The sequence below is a fragment of the Cladosporium halotolerans genome (genome assembly GCF_011745625.1).
Source record: "Cladosporium halotolerans strain TM138-S3 chromosome Unknown Sca1, whole genome shotgun sequence".
In the NCBI taxonomy this organism is placed as follows: domain Eukaryota; kingdom Fungi; phylum Ascomycota; class Dothideomycetes; order Cladosporiales; family Cladosporiaceae; genus Cladosporium; species Cladosporium halotolerans.
The window spans coordinates 1-17736 of NW_027191452.1; the positions used below are offsets into that span (position 1 = coordinate 1).

The following is a 17736-nucleotide window of genomic DNA, read 5'->3' on the forward strand; positions in this document are numbered from 1 at the left end:
CTGCACATGACGCGACATGAATATGAACATAGATTTTTCCCACTGCACATGACATGAACATGGCAAAATTATTGGACATGACTGTCGGTGTACTCTCTGAAGGCGAAGTACGATGCTATCTTCTGGCTACAAGCAGACACAGCACCTGGCCTCACGGACTCCTTCTCCCAAATGGCAACGTCTGTTGGAGTGTGTTATAGCTCGGAGCCTCATCACTTGGTTGTATCCAAAGGACGACAATGGCTACAAGAGACCGGTAAGCGCACGTTTGATTTCTGGTTATCGCAGCCTATTGACTTCTGCAGACAAGCGATGGCTGCTCGTTTTCGACAACGCCATGCGCTGGGATGATCTCACACGATACTTGCCGAACGCCTTCAACAAGACCAACGGCTCGATTCTCATCACTACCCAGCACGAGAAGTTGCTTCCACAGTATTCTCACGTTAAGAAGGTCCGCATGGACCCACTGGACCAAGATCAAGGAGCGAAAATGCTATTACGATATCTTGGCCGAGACAAGCACGGCGATCCAGAATCGGATCTTGCAAAAGAGATCTCAGTCTTCGTCGGAGGTCTTCCTGTGGCTATTGCTCATGTCGCTGGCTACGTCGGATACTCTGAATATAGCCTCGAGGAGCTCATCGAAACCTTCAGAGAATGGCGCAAAAGCACAGGTGTGGCCACTGATGAAGCAGACGATCTCCCGGCCACCTTTCGTGAAGCTTCTTTCAGTTACGAAGGCACGTTGGCAATGGTAAGAGAGGTCACCTTGCGCGAGCTTACCGAAGATGCCCGGAACGTCCTCAACATTGTCGCTTTTCTTAACTGCGCTTCCGTACCACTCAGCATGCTTTGGGGAATGCATGAAGATCCATCACTCTCATTTCTTGACAAACAGCAAAAGATCAGGTATTGCAACCGTGCAAATTTCACCTCCGATAGACAAGTGCTGACTGGAGAATTTCGTAGGATGAGAAGAACGAATGATTCAATCGTCAAACGTAGACTTGTTGCCAAGTCCGACGGATGTTTTGTCATGCATCGCTCGTTGCAGCGAGGAATATGTGACAAGCTGTCTCGGGAAAAGGGACAGCAGCAGCAAGTCTTCGACTGGGCAGTGGCACTCGTGCGCGAAGTCTTCCCGCAAGGCAACGAGCTGCAACAGCCAACACCCGACAAGTGGGCGGAGTGCCAGAAGCTTCTGCCGCATCTTCACGCATTGCATGAGGTCTACCGCCGCTCGGAATCCCAGATCAAAGGCTCCACGGAATTTGCCCAGCTTCTCATCGATGCTGGAATGGATCAGTTCGAGCAGGGTATCCAATATGAAGGTCTCACGCTCCTGTACACTGCTGAGAAGGCGCTCGACACATGTTCTGGCCCATCCGCGGAAGACCACCCTGTCATGAAAGCGAGCATAAATGCTCTGATCGCCATCATGTATGATGACATTGGTATTGAAAAGCGACAGGAGGCTCTGGAGCGGAGAGAAACCGCATTGAAAATTCGCAAACAGACATATGAACGATCCGCGAACAAGAGGAGAAATGATGAAATACTCGTCTTCAACTCGTGGATGGAGTACGCCATTTCACTGCTCCACTACCACCGCTTCGCAGAAGCTGAGCCTATCATCGAAAACTGCCTCGTCAAATTCCGACAATGGGACACAGAAGACAAGATTCCTTTCGAGTATGCGAAGTACTACAACAAGATTGCCCTGGTCCGCATGTACCAGGGCCGATTCGAGGAGGCCATCCGTTCGGCCACAAAGAGTGTCGACCTCATGATCAAGGCCGGATACGACGTCTTCATGACCCGCTTCAAGTTTGACCTTGCCTGCATCACTCTGCAAAGTGGTGACCTTGATGGGGCGCTCCAGCTACACGAAGACATCCATCAGCAGCGTATTGAGATTGTGGGGCCGGCTAACCAGTTATCTCTGCACAGCATGTTCGCGATGGGTGCCATCTGCGAGCTCAAAGGGCAGTTATTCGAGGCCGAGTAAGTTTTATGATCGTAGCACAACACTCCATCACCGACAAAGTGCTGACCTTGACCACACAGAAACTGGTTTCAGAAGGTACTGGACCAGGGACGGAGTGTTGCTTCCTGGCCGGAGGAAGCTCTCTCACGCACCCAGTTCCACTTATCCAAGGTTCTGATGGCGCAAGGCAGACCAGAAGATACCGAAAAGGCGGACGCCCTTCGCGAGCGTGCAATGGCATCGCTTGATCGTCTGTTGAAGCTGGACCGTCCGCAAGAATTGGCAAACGTCACTGATGAGGCTATCCTGTTTGATCATTTGCTGCCAATATCACCTGGTGGTCCCCGGTTCACAGGTAGAGGGCTCTTGGAATGCTTCATGCGCAGATCGTAATTTGGCCGCCCAGACCTTCTCATCATAGAGCGCTCAATATCGAAAGGGAGTCCCTGATCTCCTACACAAATGTTCTTTTGTGCATGATACTTTGTTCCTTGATTAACAAGATCTCCCACTTGATTCACATCAGACATTGCTTGGTCGCCAACCACCCTCCTTCTCAAGCAAAGGCCCTACAGACTTGGCAGCATGCAGCAGATGTCTATCGGTGTACCTGGGGCTCACAAGAGTAAGCCCGATAGGCATTCCATTCTCTCCTTGGAAACCAATCACGTTCAATGCCGGAACGTGTAGGATAGTCCACATCGAGCAGAAAGACTACGAGAGCTGTCAGCGCTATATCTCTCGATACAACAGGAAAGCCCTTACCATGTCACCCGTGTTCTCAAGCCCCTTCGGTGCCTCATCGACGACGCTGGGGGTCACCACAAAATCATAACCAGCGGCGATCTGATCCCACATTGGGCGCAGTCGCGCACACTGATCATATGCCTCTAGTTGCTTTTTCCTTGACAGCTGGGTCTTGTTCTCTACGTGGCCTTGAATGTCTCCGTGGAGCTGATCCTTGGCTGTCAAGTACTGTCCCAAGAACGACGTCCGACCTTCACCAGCCAGCACATGCCCATGCCATTCGAGGATCTGTGAAAACTCATCCGGCAAATGCAGATCTTCCACCACTGCCCCGTGAGCTTTCAGAAGATCTTGGGCTTGCTGGTAAGCCTTACGTGTTCCATTACCGGCTTTGGGCCAGTTGTGCGTCTGGCAGAACGCAACCCTCGCACCCTTAACATTGAATTCGCTCTGCCGAATCGGCTCATCATCTTCAATCCGGAAAACATCCGCAAGCAATTCTAGATCCTCCATCGAACGCGTGAAAAAGCCACACGTGTCAAGCGTCATACTCCACTGCGCCAATCCTTCCCTAGAAATCGCTCCCCATGTCGGCTTAAATCCATACGTCCCGTTGAAGCTCGCGGGCCGTACAACACTTCCTCCAGTCTGCGTTCCCAGCGCCACGGGAATCTGGAAGTCTCCCACCGCCGAGCCGGAGCCGGAAGAACTGCCGCCTGGCGTGCGAGATGGGTCCTGGGCATTAGAAGTCAAGTTCTGATGCCAGCCGCCCTGCTTCGAAGTGGCGAACTCGGTCGTGCTCAACTTGCCGAATATCAAGGCTCCGGCTGCCCGCAGGGTCATCACGGGTGCCGCATCGGTGCCAATCGGTTGGTCGTTCTCAAAAATCCGCGAGTTGTACTGCGTGGGCATGTCTTTAGTCAAGATGACATCCTTGACACCTACGGGCAGGCCGTGAATCGGAGATCGCTGGTCTAGGGGCACGGCATCCAGGGCTCGGGCATTGGATAAGATGAGGTCTCGAGGAAGGCGAACCCAGGCCTTTGTTGTGCTGTCACGGGAGTCGATGCGAGACAGTAGAGATTGGGCGTATGCTTCGACCGTGAGCTTCTGGGTGCGGATCAGTTGGAGAGCTTCCGTCGCGGTGAGACGCCATGGTTCCGGGGTATTAGACATCTTGTGTATTGATCTATGATCGTGGCGGAAACCAGAACTTTGGGCTATGTTGGAGGGACAGCGATGGTACGGTACGAAAGGAACAATGCAAAGTTCAAGGTCTTGTGCGATGTTGGTTTTCGTGGACGCGAGAGACGGACTCGTTTCGTAAGCAAACACATGTGTACATTCTCAGCCGTAGCAATCGGTTGTCTTTGTAGCAGATGAAGATAGCATTACATAACCGAGGTCCCGACATCGGCAATCAAAATATGGGGATGACATCCTCCAGTCTTCTCCACCATTACTGACAAGTGTTTGTGGAGGAAGACATCACGGCACTCGGCATGCTTTTGATGTCTAGTGTACACGAAGATGTGTCGTCAAAATAGACGCAATCGCGCTAGTTCGGGGTCTTCCTCAAATTGACGCGTCGCAGAGGTGTGCGAGAATAAGCATAAAGCTTTCCTAAATTGACTTCAGCAGTTCAGTATATTCATGGAGTAGAACAAGAACGGATTCTCGTCTAGCGGGTAATGCGGTGATATGTATCAGCAGATTCAGCACCCTCCATAGACCGTGCGTACCAAGCCGAGCGGCGTGGATCTCCAGCCGCCTTGATGGTTGGTTGAACGAAGCTTAAACAGCTCAACGCGTACACGTGAGGAGATAATGAAGGATTTAAAGGATGGCGGGCGCGCCATGCAAGCGCTGGCATGTCAATATACAAGCATATAAGGCGAGCTCTCCAACATCTCCAGACTGGCTTTGCTGCAAGGTAATCTGGATCTCTTGGTACAGAAGCCCCTCCCGCATCATCGTGCAGGCGACACACGATCCAGCTCCCGCCACAGCCATCACTACATCCCTGCCTATCGGTACTCCCTTCCTGCGTCGAGCTTCGCAAAGAATCGAGTCGCGCCACCTCGACACCACCGACTCTCCCTCCACCCACACATGCTGAGCTTGCCTGTGGACGAGAGCCGATAGCGCGACGCGGACTGCCTCGGCCCGCACACCAGTGATCGGGAGAAGCAGGGCTGGCAGGGTCCAGCGATAAAAAAGAATGGCTCCCTTGGTCGATGCGTCATGCGCTACCCGCGCCCTCGGCAGCCTGAAGAAACACTCGCTGCGATTGTCACGCGATAGCCTGCCCGGACGAGCCCTGTCGACTTCGTTAACCCGGACGCTGGTAGCTGGCCTACGACCAACCCTCCCAATCACCTCTTCCACCATGAGCTTCTCCGGTCCCGTGGGCTCCCTGCCCATTCCCTCGTTCATCGCGAAGAAGCTTTTTAGCCAGGCGCCGCCTCGGACCAAGAGCTTGACGATCGACAACATCAACCCTCACGTCAAGGAAGCCAAATACGCTGTGCGTGGTGAGCTCGCAGTCCGGTCCGAGGAGTATCGCGCTCAGCTTTCCGCCGGCAAGGGCCAGGACCTGCCCTTCGATCAAGTTATTTCCGCAAACATTGGCAACCCGCAGCAGCTCGACCAGAAGCCCATCACCTTCTTCCGCCAGGTCCTCAGTATCTTGGAGAACCCGCAACTGCTGGAGAACGAGGATGTGTTGAAGGAGAGCTTGGGCTACAAGGAGGACGTCATTGAGCGCGCGAGGACACTGCTGAAGGATGTCAAGTCGGTCGGTGCATACTCCCAGTCCCAGGGTGCACCTGGTATCAGGAAGTCGGTCGCCAATTTCATCGAGAGGAGAGATGGCTACCCTGCGGACCCCGCCAACATTTACCTGTCTGGCGGTGCCAGCGCTGGTGTCAACGCCCTCATGACTGTCATTTGCGCTTCGCCCAACACTGGTGTTCTGGTCCCCATCCCTCAGTACCCTCTTTACACCGCCACTCTCAGTCTGCTCAACGCCAAGTGCGTTCCTTACTATCTGAACGAGGAGGACGCCTGGGGAACCGACGTCCCTGGCATTCGCGAGGCTCTTCACAAGGCTCAGAAGGAGGGCATCGACGTGCGTGCCGTTGCTGTTATCAACCCTGGCAACCCCACCGGTTCCTCTCTGAAGGCCGAATCGATCCAGTCCGTGATCGAGCTGGCAGCTGAGGAGAACCTCGTTGTTCTCGCCGACGAGGTCTACCAGACCAACGTCTTCGAGGGCAAGTTCACCAGCTTCAAGAAGGGCCTCCGCGACTTGCAGGCCAGCCCCAAGAACAAAGAGGGCAAGTTCGACAACGTCGAGCTCGCTTCGCTCCACAGTATCTCCAAGGGCATGGTCGGCGAGTGCGGTCACCGTGGTGGCTACTACGAGATGGTCGGCTTCGACCCTGCCGTAAGTGAAGTTTGATCAAGTGCATCAACCCAAATACAGACTAACACCCCTCCCAGGTCGTCGAGCAAATCTACAAGTTCGTCAGCATCATGCTCTGCCCACCCGTCATCGGCCAGTGCATGGTCGAAGTGATGGTCAACCCGCCGCGCGAAGGCGACCCCTCATACGAGCTTTACAAGCAGGAATACGACGGCATCTACTCCGGCCTCTACAACCGCGCGCACGCCCTCTACGACGCTTTCCAGAAGATGGAGGGCGTCTCGTGCGCCTCGCCCGCAGGCTCCATGTACCTCTTCCCGACCATCAAGCTGCCGGCCAAGGCCGTCGAGGCCGCGAAGAAGCAGGGCAAGAACGCCGACGACTTCTACTGCATGCGCCTGCTCGAGGCCACCGGCGTCTGCATTGTGCCCGGCAGCGGCTTCGGCCAGAAACCCGGCACACTGCACTTCCGCACCACGTTCCTGGCGCCCGGCACCGAGTGGGTCGGCAGGATCGAGAAGTTTCACAAGAAGTTTATGAATGAGTTCCGCTAAGTTAGATGTACATGTTGCGGCGCGATGCCGTTATACCAACGAATGAGGAACTATTGGATCACGCTATCAATTGGAAGCGACGGTGTTTACGACGAAATTTTGGATTCGGAAGGGACATTTTGGAAGGAGCCTTGGCTTTTCGTGGTGTTTGTGCACACATTGGAGGTGCCTTGGAACATAAGATGTTTTTGGACATATGCGGCACCTCCCTGGGAAAGGAACGATAGTCTAAGCTCAGTATCTTTGCTACATAGCGCTTTGTCAAAACAAAGCCATGCACGCGATGTGCATCGGCCTTTGCATGGAAGATTGGACAAACGAGCATCATATCTCGTTTCTCAAGCGATGATTTGCCTTGAAAGCTCACATGAAATTTTACATCGTTGGCAGACTGGAGGTGACGATTTCGCAGAATTCTTTTGAACATACTGAAACATTCCTGTATAAGCGCGTAGGTAAGGTATTTCCAAAATCAAGAGCAAACAAACGCCGATGCATCCAATCCCCAAAGTCATGATCAACCATGATTTTTTTGCCAAGTCCATCTCTTCCAGTAGTCAATACATGGAACTGTCCAAATCCCCAATAATACAGAAAGGAAAAGTCGCGGTGTTTCGCAAGAGATTAAGCATTACACAAGCCAATCGAATCGTTCCTCGCAAAGCTACCAGAGCCTCTCTCGTTGTCCTCCAGTGTGCCTCTGCCAACCTCTTGCCTCCTGCTCTAGGCTCGCTTACAAGAGAGCGAAAGCGAACAGGGCGAGAGCGACTGCGCTTCCACCGACGAAGCTGGTGGAGGCGGCGCCGTCGAAGGTGGACATAGTGTTGTTGTTGACAGACACGCCGGTGCTGGCGGCCGCAATGCCGCTGGTCATGTTGGCGACGCCGGTGGTGGTAGGGTAGTAAGGCAGGTCGGAGGCGGAAGTGACTGCGTTGAGGACGGCGGGAGTGGTGGTGGTCGGGCGGATGGAGTTCTTCAGGATCTCAGCTGCGGCGGTGGTAGCGGTGGTGGTGTTGGCCAGCGGGTTCTTGAAGATCTGGACGTCCGTCGGCACGGCCGCGTTGGCGAGGGCGCTGGTGGAGGCGGGAATGGTGGTGACGCTGGTCTGCTGCTGCTTGACAGCGGCGTGGGAGTGCGTGGAGCCGGTGCAGTCGCAGTCGGACTCCATGGACTTGCTGGCAGCCTTCACGGCAGGGGTGGAGTAGGGAGTAGCGGACCAGACAGAAGAGCTCTGCTTGGCGGCAGCGAGAGAGCTGGAAGAGCTGGAGACGTGGGAAAGGTAGCTCTGAGCGGCCTTGCCGAAAGACGGGTTGGAGGCAGAGATGGCGGGAAGGTTGCTGGAGATGAAGCTCTCGATGTCGGTGGACTGAGGAACACAGGCGGCAGCGGCGGTGGTGGAGGGCGTTTGCTTCTCGAACTCGGCCTTGCCGTAGCCTTGCTGGACATCACGGCGGTTGTAGGTAGCAGGTGCCTCGTTGTTGGCGAAATTAGGAGCACCGGTCGGCTCAGGGGGCTGAGAGTAGGTAGAAGCGACCTGGGCCTGCTGCTGCTCGGGCTGCTCGTAGGTGCTGGGGGTCTCCTGCTGCTGCTGTTGGGGCTGCTCGTAAGTCGCAGGGGCCTCCTGCTGTTGAACCTGAGGCTGCTCGTAGGTCTTAGGAGCCTCCTGTTGCTGGACTTCAGGCTGCTCGTAGGTCTTGGGAGCCTCTTGCTGCTGAACCTGAGGTTGCTCGTAGGTCTTGGGGGCCTCTTGCTGCTGAATTTGAGGTTGCTCGTAAGTCTTGGGGGCCTCCTGCTGCTGGACTTGAGGCTGCTCATAGGTGGCGGGAGCCTCGTTGTTCTGGGGAGTCGGGGTGGCGTAGGTCTCAGGCTGCTCATTCTTCTGAGCTACCGGGGTGGTGTAAGCCGGAGCCTCGTTGCGGGCAGTGGAGGGCACATCCTGGAGGACAGTCGAAGACGGGACATTGCGAGCAACAGAAGTGGTAGGGTCCTCCCAGTCGTACTCATCATCCTCCTCCAGAGGCCTGTTGTAAGTGAGGCTGTCGTCGATGGGCTCGCCAGTAGCCTCGGCAGAGTCCGAGTTGCCGCCAGGTCTGAGGCCGCTACCGAGACCAGCCAGGCCACCGAGGCCGCCGAGCTGGGGCTTCGGGGAGGCAGCGACCAGGGCCGTGAAGGCCAGAAGAGCAAGAGTCTTGTTAACCATTGTGAATGATGATCGCTGTTCGATAGAGACTGTAGTGCGACGCTAATTGACCTAAGTCGAGGGCAAAAGCGTGCGTTGGATGAAGGGTCTGGTGAAAGAGTGACTAGATGTGAATGTCAGAAACGAATGTCTTGGGGATGTGTGAGAATGAGATGAGATGGGAAATTGACGAGGAAGCAATGAGATGAGCCGGTACTTATCCCTCGACGGCCAGGACGCGGTATCACAACCTGCCTTACCTCCCAGGCGGTGGCAGCGTACTGGGAAATGGAGATCGCTGACCGGTAGCAGGAGAGGAGAGACATACAACGGCCACCCAGCTCACTGCAGTCTACTCGGTGCCGTGTTAGAGTGCCTCAGGCTGCATCCCAGCCGACGTTGTCGCCCATGTCGCCCTATAGCAGCCAGCAAGTATAAGATGTCACCCGCTAGTAGCCTAGCGCGCCTATTTCTCGCAGCCCATATAGGAGAAAGGAGGCAGACCCGTTGGAGACGTCGCCATAGTTGGCGTCTGGCTGAGACTGCCGTGGTCCTTGTGCTGCTCGCCGTCCAGCGGTCGACGTCCGGTCAGAGCAACACTGTAACTATGGTGATGTCGCGCGGTCGCCAGTTTCCACCATGCACGCTTCCTGATGCTAGAGCGTGCAAACACGTCTCTCATCTCCAAGTCATTTCAGGCACCTGTGAGCGGGCTGTCGTTGGCTCTCAGCCAACACGCTCTCAAGTCAGGCGCGACGCGAGCAATCTCTGCCCCTCTTGGACGTTGATGTCTTCAACGGTTAAACTCCACATATCGAACCGCACTTCATCAGAGTCTCCTTTCAAAACGCGCCCGAATGCCGCATGCCGTCAGCGTACGGGCGGGTTCTCGCGTTCGGCGCGTTACGAAAGCACGTGCTTTGGCTTATCGAGGAGTATGCGGCCGGGAGATGTGGTCAGAGAGGCGGCTCGCTGGGGTTGATGAGAAACAGGAGTGCTGAGTGGCTGGGGTCCAAGCTGGATCTGCGGCATCTGGACTTCAAGGCCCACTTTTCGCAGAGATGCTCTCTCTCTGATTTGATATCGTTACAAAATTTAAGTATATATACCGAAAGCTCGTCAGCATGCCTGTATGCGCGCGCGTGTGCTCTCACGTCTTGTAGAAGCAGAATGCATGATAGAACGCCGCCGCCTCCATCTCCTCCTCGCCGACCAAGCACCCGCCTCTAGGCGCGCTGCGGTCACGGCTACGGACGCCCATACGCTCAGCTAGCATGCCCAGCTCGCGATCCTCGCTTTCGTCTTCGTAGACCTCTCTGAATCCTTTGCGGTATAGCAGTTCGAGGCCGTACTCTTCAGCGAGAGCACGGAATGCTTCAAAAGGCACGATAAACTCGGGCGCGTCGACAGCTTCTTGCAGGTTGTAATGGTAACGCCAGCCAAAAGGTGGGCGAAAGATCCCATCGCGCGGCAGAGGCTTTGAGACCAAAGGCTGGTTGCGGGGAATGCGCACAGTGAAAAGGTCGTTGCCAAACTCCAGAGGCGGCAACGAACTCCCAGGAGTACCATTTGCAGGGTCCTCAGCGGGCGTCATATCTGATTTGATAGCGGGAACGGCGGGCGCGCCCTCTGTCGGAGCAGCTACCGGTTCTGACGGTTTTTCGGGGTCCCAATCATCATCGTCCTCTTCACCGTTACCGCTCGCAGCAGGTTGCGGCTCGCTAGGCTTCTCCGGGTCCCAGTCATCGTCGTCGCCTCCGGCACTGTTGGCAGCTGGCCGCGGCTCTGATGGCTTCTCGGGGTCCCAATCGTCTTCATCGTTGTCTTCTACCGAGCCATTGGCCTTGGGTGTTTTGCCAGGCGTTGCTTTGCCGTTCGGCGTCTTGCCTGGCGCCTCCTTTGCAAGTAAGCTTTTGACCCGGTCCGTGATTACATTTGAATCCGGCATGACACCGATGAATTTTCCGCCTTTCTTCAGTGCGCCAGACACGTTCCGCAGCATGCCTCTTGCCAACGCTTCGCTCTCGAAACTGTAGTGCAGGGCAAACATCATGCTGACCACATCAAATCCACCACTGAAGATCCTCCCCTGGATTACTTGCGGCCCAGGTCCCGCGTTCGGGTCGAAGCCAACTTGTTGTATGATAGGGATTTCTCCAAGCGACGTGCCGAATGTATCCCGCACGTAAAACTCTGCTTGCATCGGTGCAGCCCTTCTGTGGCGGCCGTTGTTCCTCCTCATGTTCTCGTTATATCTCGAGCGGGCTTGGTCGATACTGACGTTCGCGATATCGCACCCGACGTAGAGCGACGGGGTCTGAGGAGCTTTTTCCCACTTGCCCAGGTCGCCTCCCTTTCCGCAAGCCATGTCTAGAACTGTCATGTGTTTCACAGGCATTTCAGGGCGAGAGAATTTCTGGATCAGTGTCGATTTGATCCAATTATTCAAGCTTCGAAGTCCCTTGATCTTACTCTCTGTGCTCCTCCATTCGCGACCACGCTCGGGAACCGCGTTGTAGTGTTCCGCGACCAACTCGACTCCCGAAGCCTGACGGGCGGCAAAGTCCTTGCGTTGCTTCTCCTCAACCTGTCGCTGCATTTGTCCGGCTTGCTCACGGCCTACAGTGGCCCTTGCACCAGGCCTCTTGAGCTTTCTTGGAGGAGATCGATCGCCGTCATCATCATCCTGAGGAGGCGCGTTCCGTGGTGGTGACCGACGAGCAAAAGCATTGGGTGTGCTGCTTCTGCTGACCTTGTTGGCTGCCGACCGCTGGGCAGGTGTCTCCCTCTTTCTCTTCACTGGCTGCCTCCGGTTGCCGTTATCCCAAGGGCGATCGTCAGGCTCTTGCGAAGCCATTTTGCCGTTGATAGTGAGTGTATTCGTCGCTGTGTTGAATTTGAAAAGTGTGAGCACGCCAAATGCTCAAGGTCTTCTTGGCAGCCAAAGTCAATGCAATTGGAGGCGCGGTCAAATGTGAAAAGAGATGCGATCGCTGTGTCGTGAGCGCAAGCACGTGCCAAATTGACCACGTGAAAGATGTCGCAATAAGCTCGAAATTAGAAAACGAGATTGCAGTGGGGCAGAAAACGTGGTGAATGAGGAGTTGACTAAGTACACAAGCGTGTAAATAGTAAGGTATGTGAAGAGGTCGGAGGTCCAAGTAATAACACTTGAATGTAAGTTCACAAGCGACCGGCAGAGTCGCCGAAAGTGGTCGCGCCCTCCACAAACCTAAGTTGCGGGAAGGCCGAGCGGGGCCTGCCGCTACCCGCATTCGCCGCAGGTGGCAGCTCGCGCGGTGACGGCAGGCGGCTATGATCATCGAAACGCGGCTTCCCAAGCTCACTTGACTGCTAATATCCATCCCGTCCAACCACCCATCTTCTAAAGGATTGTTGAGCTTCGCAGACCTTTGGACTTTTCAGACCGATCAGAAGTATTGCCATCATGGGTGAACCGCAATACCTCAAGTATCCCATCCTGCCTCTGGCGCAGTCGGTGTTCGCCCTCGCCTCGCCCACCACAGACACAACCACCAAAAAGACATCATTGAAAACGCTTCAGGATGCTATCCGCGAGCATAAGATGGCGCCTCTATATGCGCATCTCGCACATCCGACAACTGGCAAACTGAATGCTCCCGGTGAAGGCGGCTCGTTATCACCTTCGATCTCCCGCACGAACACAAACGCCGGCTCGCCATCACCTTACAATTTGCTGAGGCGGACGAGCAGTATCAATGCTCCTTCGATTGTTGGTGTGTTGGGTGGAAAGACTGACAAGAGCGTGGATCTCCCGTGGGATGAGGCTCTCTACAACGAGCTCAAGGCGGATAACGAGAAGGAGCTCGAGGCTATTCAGAAGGAAGAAGACGAGGCGGTGGAGAGCGCTGGTGACACCGAGGTGGCGAATGCACAAGGCAAGCGTGCGGAGTTCTACGCGAAGGTTGGCGACAAGGACAAATCGCTGGAGGAATTCGAGAAGCTGTTTGAGAAGACGAGCATTCTGGGTACCAAGATCGATATTGTCCTGGCCATCATCAGGATAGGCATGTTTTTCGATGACAAGCTGCTCGTCAAGAAGAACATCGACCGCGCACAGCAGCTTGTGGAGTCTGGTGGTGACTGGGATCGTCGCAACAGGCTGAAGGCCTACACTGGTCTGCATCTGCTCACCATCCGCGCACACGGTCTTGCCGCGGCACCCCTCCTCGATTCTCTATCTACCTTCACTTCCACAGAACTCTGTCCCTACAGCTCTCTGGTCGTCTACGCAACTCTTGCTGGCGCCGTCGCGCTCCCTCGGCGAGACTTCAAATCGAAGGTTGTCGACGCTCCTGAGATTCGTGCTGTATTTGGCGCCGCATCTACTGAAGAGCGCCTCTCTGCGCTTGGTGGTGCATCATCTGCTGGCCAAGGAGCGGATGATACCATGGAAACCGACTCCGAGCCTAAGAAAGCTACTACAACTCCTAAGCCCACCGTTGTCAACCTTACGACGCTCGGCTCAGGAAACGATGCCGAGGCGGAGCCCGAGATTGATTTCAGCCCTCTGGCCACGATGGTGTCTTCGCTCTACAGTGGAAACTACAGCTCTTTCTTCACCTCTCTCGCGGCCGTCGAGACCAACTTTGTCTCGCAGGATCGCTACCTCTTTGAGCACAAGAACTGGTTTGTACGTGAGATGAGGCTGCGCGCGTACGCTCAGCTGCTGCAGAGCTACAAGGTCGTCGGTCTTGAGAGCATGGCCAGCTCCTTTGGCGTTAGCGTGGCTTGGCTCGACAAGGACCTGGCGCCTTTCATTGCCAGCCAGAGGCTGCCTTGCACGATCGACCGCGTGAAGGGTGTGATCGAGACCCAGAGACCGGACGATAAGAACAAGCAGTAAGCATTCATAAATATGCCTTTGAGGCGAAACTTATGCTGACTCGATCTACTAGATACAACGATGTCGTCAAGCAGGGCGACCAGCTGATCACCAAGCTACAGAAGTACGGCCAGGTTGTCCGGCTGCGCGGCAGTGAGAGGAGCTAGGCGAATTGTCAGGTGGCTTGGATGCGCCTGATTCGCATGCTACGTGTGGTGCCTCATGACACATGACGCTCGGAAGCATAGAATAGACAGCGAGCACGAACAATGAACAGTGTACAATTAATCGCATGTCTTCACGACACATAATGATTGTCGGTACAGTAGCCTAATTCGGTATTGGCAACCATTTCGATGTCAGCGGCACCTGCACTGAGACTGCATTTCGTTGAGAGTACGAGTAAATCAACAGCACTTTGCTGCCACCATGCCATGAACACAAATACATGGCCTCCAAATGCGCCCCATGAAAACACCAGGCCGGTTTCTTACTAAGACTTCGGCAGACCTTCTGGTTCCCCCGGCGCAGAGCGACATGGATCGCGCTCACAGCTCGCAACAGCTCCATGACGTATGCAGCTACAGCTTTCTCGGAGTGGCGGCGGCACAGTGACTATAGAGAACATGTACAAGCTTACACAGCGCGACATTCCAAATCTCTTCAAATCCACAAACCTTTCTCTAGTATATCTGTCTTGATGCGTATCCCATCTTTGCCCAATTTCGTCCGCACCTTCTACGCCTTTAGCAACGCTACTCTTCACAGAGCTCCCGCGCCGTTCTCTGTATCTGCGAGACCAGGCATTGCCCTTCGCAGTTCTATGCCCACGATTCCCTTCTTGGGTAGCCTTTTCCACACCGCCGAATCTAGGAAAATGTCGTATCCTCTTGAGAAGTCCGACGATGAGTGGCGCATGCAGCTGAACAAGGGTAAGCACATGGTTGCGACGAGCTATTTCAGCGAATATAAAGCTAACGCAGTACGTTCAGAGCAATTCCGCGTCCTCCGCCAAAAGGGCACCGAAGCCCCTTTCTCCGGCGAATATGACAAGCACGCCCCGACCTCCGGCACATACAACTGCGCCGGCTGCGACAAGCCCATTTACACCGCGCAGCACAAGTTCAAGTCTGGCTGCGGCTGGCCTGCGTTCTTCGACGCCGTCCCCGGCGCTGTGACAAGGCACACCGACAGCACTTTCGGCATGGAGAGAACGGAGATTGTTTGCAGCAACTGCGGTGGACACCTGGGGCACGTCTTCAAGGGCGAGGGATACCCCACGCCGACCGACGAGAGGCACTGCGTTAACTCTGTGAGCATCAAGTTCAACAAGGGGGACCCGGAGTCTAAGGCTTGAGAGACGATCAAGATGACAAGAGATTCGTGTATGCATGATGATATTGTGTTGAAGAGCGAGGCGCTGGTTGGTGTGAACGACGAGCGAGTTGAGCGTCGGAGTGTATCATGAGATGATTGATTGTATAACTGAATACAGAGCCTCGAATGCTCTTACTACCTGCACAGTATTACCTACCGAGATCAAAATTTGTCCTCTGTTTCTGTCACCCGGCTCATGACAGCGACCATCCGTCGTTCGAATTGTGATGATTCGTTCTACATTGAGAGGTCCTCACCAAGAAGCAAGGTATACTTCGAGGAAAGCAACTGGCAGTATGGAGGAAATAGCACATACTCTCAACCTGGCAGCGATCGTTGATTCCAATTGGCAGTAAGCAATGATTTTCGCATCGCAAGATACCGACACACAATCATCATGATATGCTTATGTTCTCTCGTTTCGTCCTCGTTAGGTAGAGACTCCCCGCGTTCGCGTGCACCGGATCCGACACGAGCCGAGAAGTCGGCAGGGTCATGGGCAGCAGCTGGAAGCTCGCGGCCCGTCTACATCAACGTTCAACAGCAGCACCGCGATTTGCATTAGAGACGCCCGCAGCATTCCACAGGGCATGAATCAAGGCATGAACATTTGATACCGAATCTTGGAAGCGCTGCGATCCATCTCGGACACGGTCGCGGTCGCGCGCCGGCCAGTCGCATCAGGCGCCAACACGCAAAGTACATGATCACCTACTTAGACGCAATCCAACCATGGCAGAAGACGAAGAACCAACTCAGACCGAGACTGTTGCCTCTAGCCCGTCATCACAAGCCAACCAGGATCAACAACCTTCGCTGAAATTGGCCAAAGATCGCAACTGTCCATTCTGCGGACAAGCCTTCACATCCTCTTCGCTCGGACGACACCTCGACTTGTACATCAAACCCAAAAATCCAAAGCCAGCAGACGGTGTGCACGATGTCGAAGAGATTAAGAAACTTCGCGGTGGTATCACCCGCCGGCAGCCGCGGAACAGCTTAAAAGGGACAACGGCGCGTAAAGAAGAGAGCGTGGATGCGCCTAGGAACCCGAGCAAACCCGCCGAACAGTCACAGGAAACAAGCGAAGGGACGCGCACGAATCATGAAACTCCGGCTGCGTCGCCTGTAAGAGCAAGGGAATCGAGTGATCATCGAGGCGGATATCTCAACGCTCCCAGCTGGCATTCTACCGGCGTGATCAACAATATACCCCCTCGAGCACCGTCAAGAAATGGCAACGATCGAACAGCCACTGGACAAGCGCAACGCGCGCAGGATATGCGTAGGGATGTGAGCTCAGGCCAACGCATTCAGAGACCAGAGCCCGAGACGGACAATACTTGGAAGCTACAAGAACAGGCAGAAGTCGGCCGAGCCGCGGAGATGGCTCTCCGTGAGGTCTTGGGGAGTCTGCAAGCGGCACAAAGGAAGATAGAGCCCGGCCCGATCTATGAAGACTTCGACTTTTTTGCGCAGACCTTCCCGGGCCTCTGCCTGGCTATCTTGCCTCCTCCAACGACCTTGTTCAGCCCGGCACCTTTCGCATCACCAGAATCATGGTCGCTCAATCCGCCTGGCGCTCAACAATCCGATGTCTTACATCGTTTGTTTAACGAACGCTGCAAAGAACTACGACAGGTTAACCCGGATCATCCTACAGACTCCACCATATTTCGACATAACGCACACATACAAGGAGCCTTTGAGAACTGGCGTCTTATGTCTGAGCATGATAAGCAAGCAGCCTGGACGCTTGAAGCCCTTCGAGCCTTCACCACAGTACGCGACTCGAATAAAAGGCTGAAGGACCGCATCTCAAATGCCGATCAGCATTCGTCCCATCTTGAAGCTCAGTACGATCGACTCTCGCGTTGCCAGCTGCCTCGCGAGTTGCTCACTCGTCCGCCTACCACACTGCCAATCTCCAGCGCTGTCGCAAGAGACATGCAAAAACGTTCGCAAGGAGCAGGCTTCTCGGAAAGCGATTATGACCCCGATGCCCTCCTTGCCAAATGGCGCGAAGTTGTCCGATCCGTGACCCGTCCCGCTCGCCAACCAAGCGCACCAAAACCTAGTTATGCCAACTCAGCGATGAGAGGTAGCAACGGCACCGACACGCTGCAAGGCTCCATGATCATATCCGGCGCTGTCGTCGGCGTTGGAGGTCCAATGCCGCGTGCCACAGACGCGCACGGCTCTAATATGGGACCGCCCTTGCCACCTGAAAGCGTGTGTTACGAGACGCCGCCCAACCCTGGCGCTATCTTTGAGGACGAAGACGGCCAGCAGCATCAGTCACCTTACAATTACCAATCACACGGCACCGAAGATCTCGACGCCGAGCTCGACGAAGACGTGTCTAATGTGCTCGACACCTCGATCACAAATTTTGTGGATAGGAACGCTCTCGCCAAACAGAGGAGATTCGTGCAAGGAAGCTTTTCGGGCGGTAGTGCTGGCTTTGGTAAATTCAGAGCCAATGGCAGCGGCGCTGAGAGTCCGAATCTCAATGCTAATGGGAAGAGGCCCGCGGAAATGCCAGCTTACAGAGGGGCTTCGAAAGGCCAAAGAACGTAGCAGGATACCTTGATC

At 54.9% G+C, this 17736-nt stretch overlaps 7 protein-coding genes across 7 annotated transcripts; 5 read left to right on the forward strand and 2 right to left on the reverse strand.

Moving 5' to 3' along the window:
* Nucleotides 1–2383, forward strand: WHR41_00001 (uncharacterized protein; the record flags this gene model as incomplete). Its single annotated transcript, XM_069368607.1, has 4 exons — nt 1–256; nt 306–912; nt 973–2007; nt 2071–2383. Exons 1-4 carry the CDS (start codon nt 172–174, stop codon nt 2381–2383), a joined length of 2040 nt encoding a protein of 679 aa, XP_069234409.1. The 5' UTR covers nt 1–171.
* On the reverse strand, nt 2104–4215 carry WHR41_00002 (uncharacterized protein). The gene is made up of 2 exons (XM_069368608.1): nt 2756–4215; nt 2104–2704 (listed from the first exon to the last, which is right to left on the reverse strand). Exons 1-2 carry the CDS (start codon nt 3911–3913, stop codon nt 2513–2515), a joined length of 1350 nt encoding a protein of 449 aa, XP_069234407.1. The 5' UTR covers nt 3914–4215; the 3' UTR covers nt 2104–2512.
* A 406-nt stretch (nt 4216–4621) lies between these two features.
* On the forward strand, nt 4622–7027 carry WHR41_00003 (uncharacterized protein). The gene is made up of 2 exons (XM_069368609.1): nt 4622–6185; nt 6242–7027. The coding sequence occupies exons 1-2, from the start codon at nt 4959–4961 to the stop codon at nt 6716–6718; spliced, it is 1704 nt and encodes a 567-aa protein (XP_069234408.1). The 5' UTR covers nt 4622–4958; the 3' UTR covers nt 6719–7027.
* Nucleotides 7028–10047: 3020 nt separating this feature from the next.
* Nucleotides 10048–11754, reverse strand: WHR41_00004 (uncharacterized protein; the record flags this gene model as incomplete). Its single annotated transcript, XM_069368610.1, has 1 exon — nt 10048–11754. One exon carries the CDS (start codon nt 11752–11754, stop codon nt 10048–10050), a length of 1707 nt encoding a protein of 568 aa, XP_069234405.1.
* Nucleotides 11755–12240: 486 nt separating this feature from the next.
* Nucleotides 12241–14057, forward strand: WHR41_00005 (uncharacterized protein). The gene is made up of 2 exons (XM_069368611.1): nt 12241–13781; nt 13838–14057. The coding sequence occupies exons 1-2, from the start codon at nt 12346–12348 to the stop codon at nt 13929–13931; spliced, it is 1530 nt and encodes a 509-aa protein (XP_069234406.1). The 5' UTR covers nt 12241–12345; the 3' UTR covers nt 13932–14057.
* Nucleotides 14058–14368: 311 nt separating this feature from the next.
* WHR41_00006 (uncharacterized protein) lies at nt 14369–15333 on the forward strand. Its single transcript, XM_069368612.1, has 2 exons — nt 14369–14696; nt 14757–15333. The coding sequence occupies exons 1-2, from the start codon at nt 14465–14467 to the stop codon at nt 15119–15121; spliced, it is 597 nt and encodes a 198-aa protein (XP_069234403.1). The 5' UTR covers nt 14369–14464; the 3' UTR covers nt 15122–15333.
* Nucleotides 15334–15873: 540 nt separating this feature from the next.
* Nucleotides 15874–17721, forward strand: WHR41_00007 (uncharacterized protein; the record flags this gene model as incomplete). Its single annotated transcript, XM_069368613.1, has 1 exon — nt 15874–17721. One exon carries the CDS (start codon nt 15874–15876, stop codon nt 17719–17721), a length of 1848 nt encoding a protein of 615 aa, XP_069234404.1.
* Between the last annotated feature and the right edge of the window lie 15 nt (nt 17722–17736).

What these genes read in the sequence shown, in the direction of transcription:
- WHR41_00003 (XM_069368609.1), top strand. Translation starts at nt 4,959, where the DNA reads ATGGCTCCCTTGGTCGATGCGTCATGCGCTACCCGCGCCCTCGGCAGC. An exon ending in TGGTCGGCTTCGACCCTGCC is followed by an intron (nt 6,186 to 6,241) that starts GTAAGTGAAGTT and finishes CACCCCTCCCAG; the next exon opens with GTCGTCGAGCAAATCTACAA.
- WHR41_00002 (XM_069368608.1), bottom strand. Translation starts at nt 3,913, where the DNA reads ATGTCTAATACCCCGGAACCATGGCGTCTCACCGCGACGGAAGCTCTC. An exon ending in TTGAGAACACGGGTGACATG is followed by an intron (nt 2,705 to 2,755) that starts GTAAGGGCTTTC and finishes CAGCTCTCGTAG; the next exon opens with TCTTTCTGCTCGATGTGGAC.
- WHR41_00006 (XM_069368612.1), top strand. Translation starts at nt 14,465, where the DNA reads ATGCGTATCCCATCTTTGCCCAATTTCGTCCGCACCTTCTACGCCTTT. An exon ending in GCGCATGCAGCTGAACAAGG is followed by an intron (nt 14,697 to 14,756) that starts GTAAGCACATGG and finishes CAGTACGTTCAG; the next exon opens with AGCAATTCCGCGTCCTCCGC.
- WHR41_00005 (XM_069368611.1), top strand. Translation starts at nt 12,346, where the DNA reads ATGGGTGAACCGCAATACCTCAAGTATCCCATCCTGCCTCTGGCGCAG. An exon ending in CCGGACGATAAGAACAAGCA is followed by an intron (nt 13,782 to 13,837) that starts GTAAGCATTCAT and finishes TCGATCTACTAG; the next exon opens with ATACAACGATGTCGTCAAGC.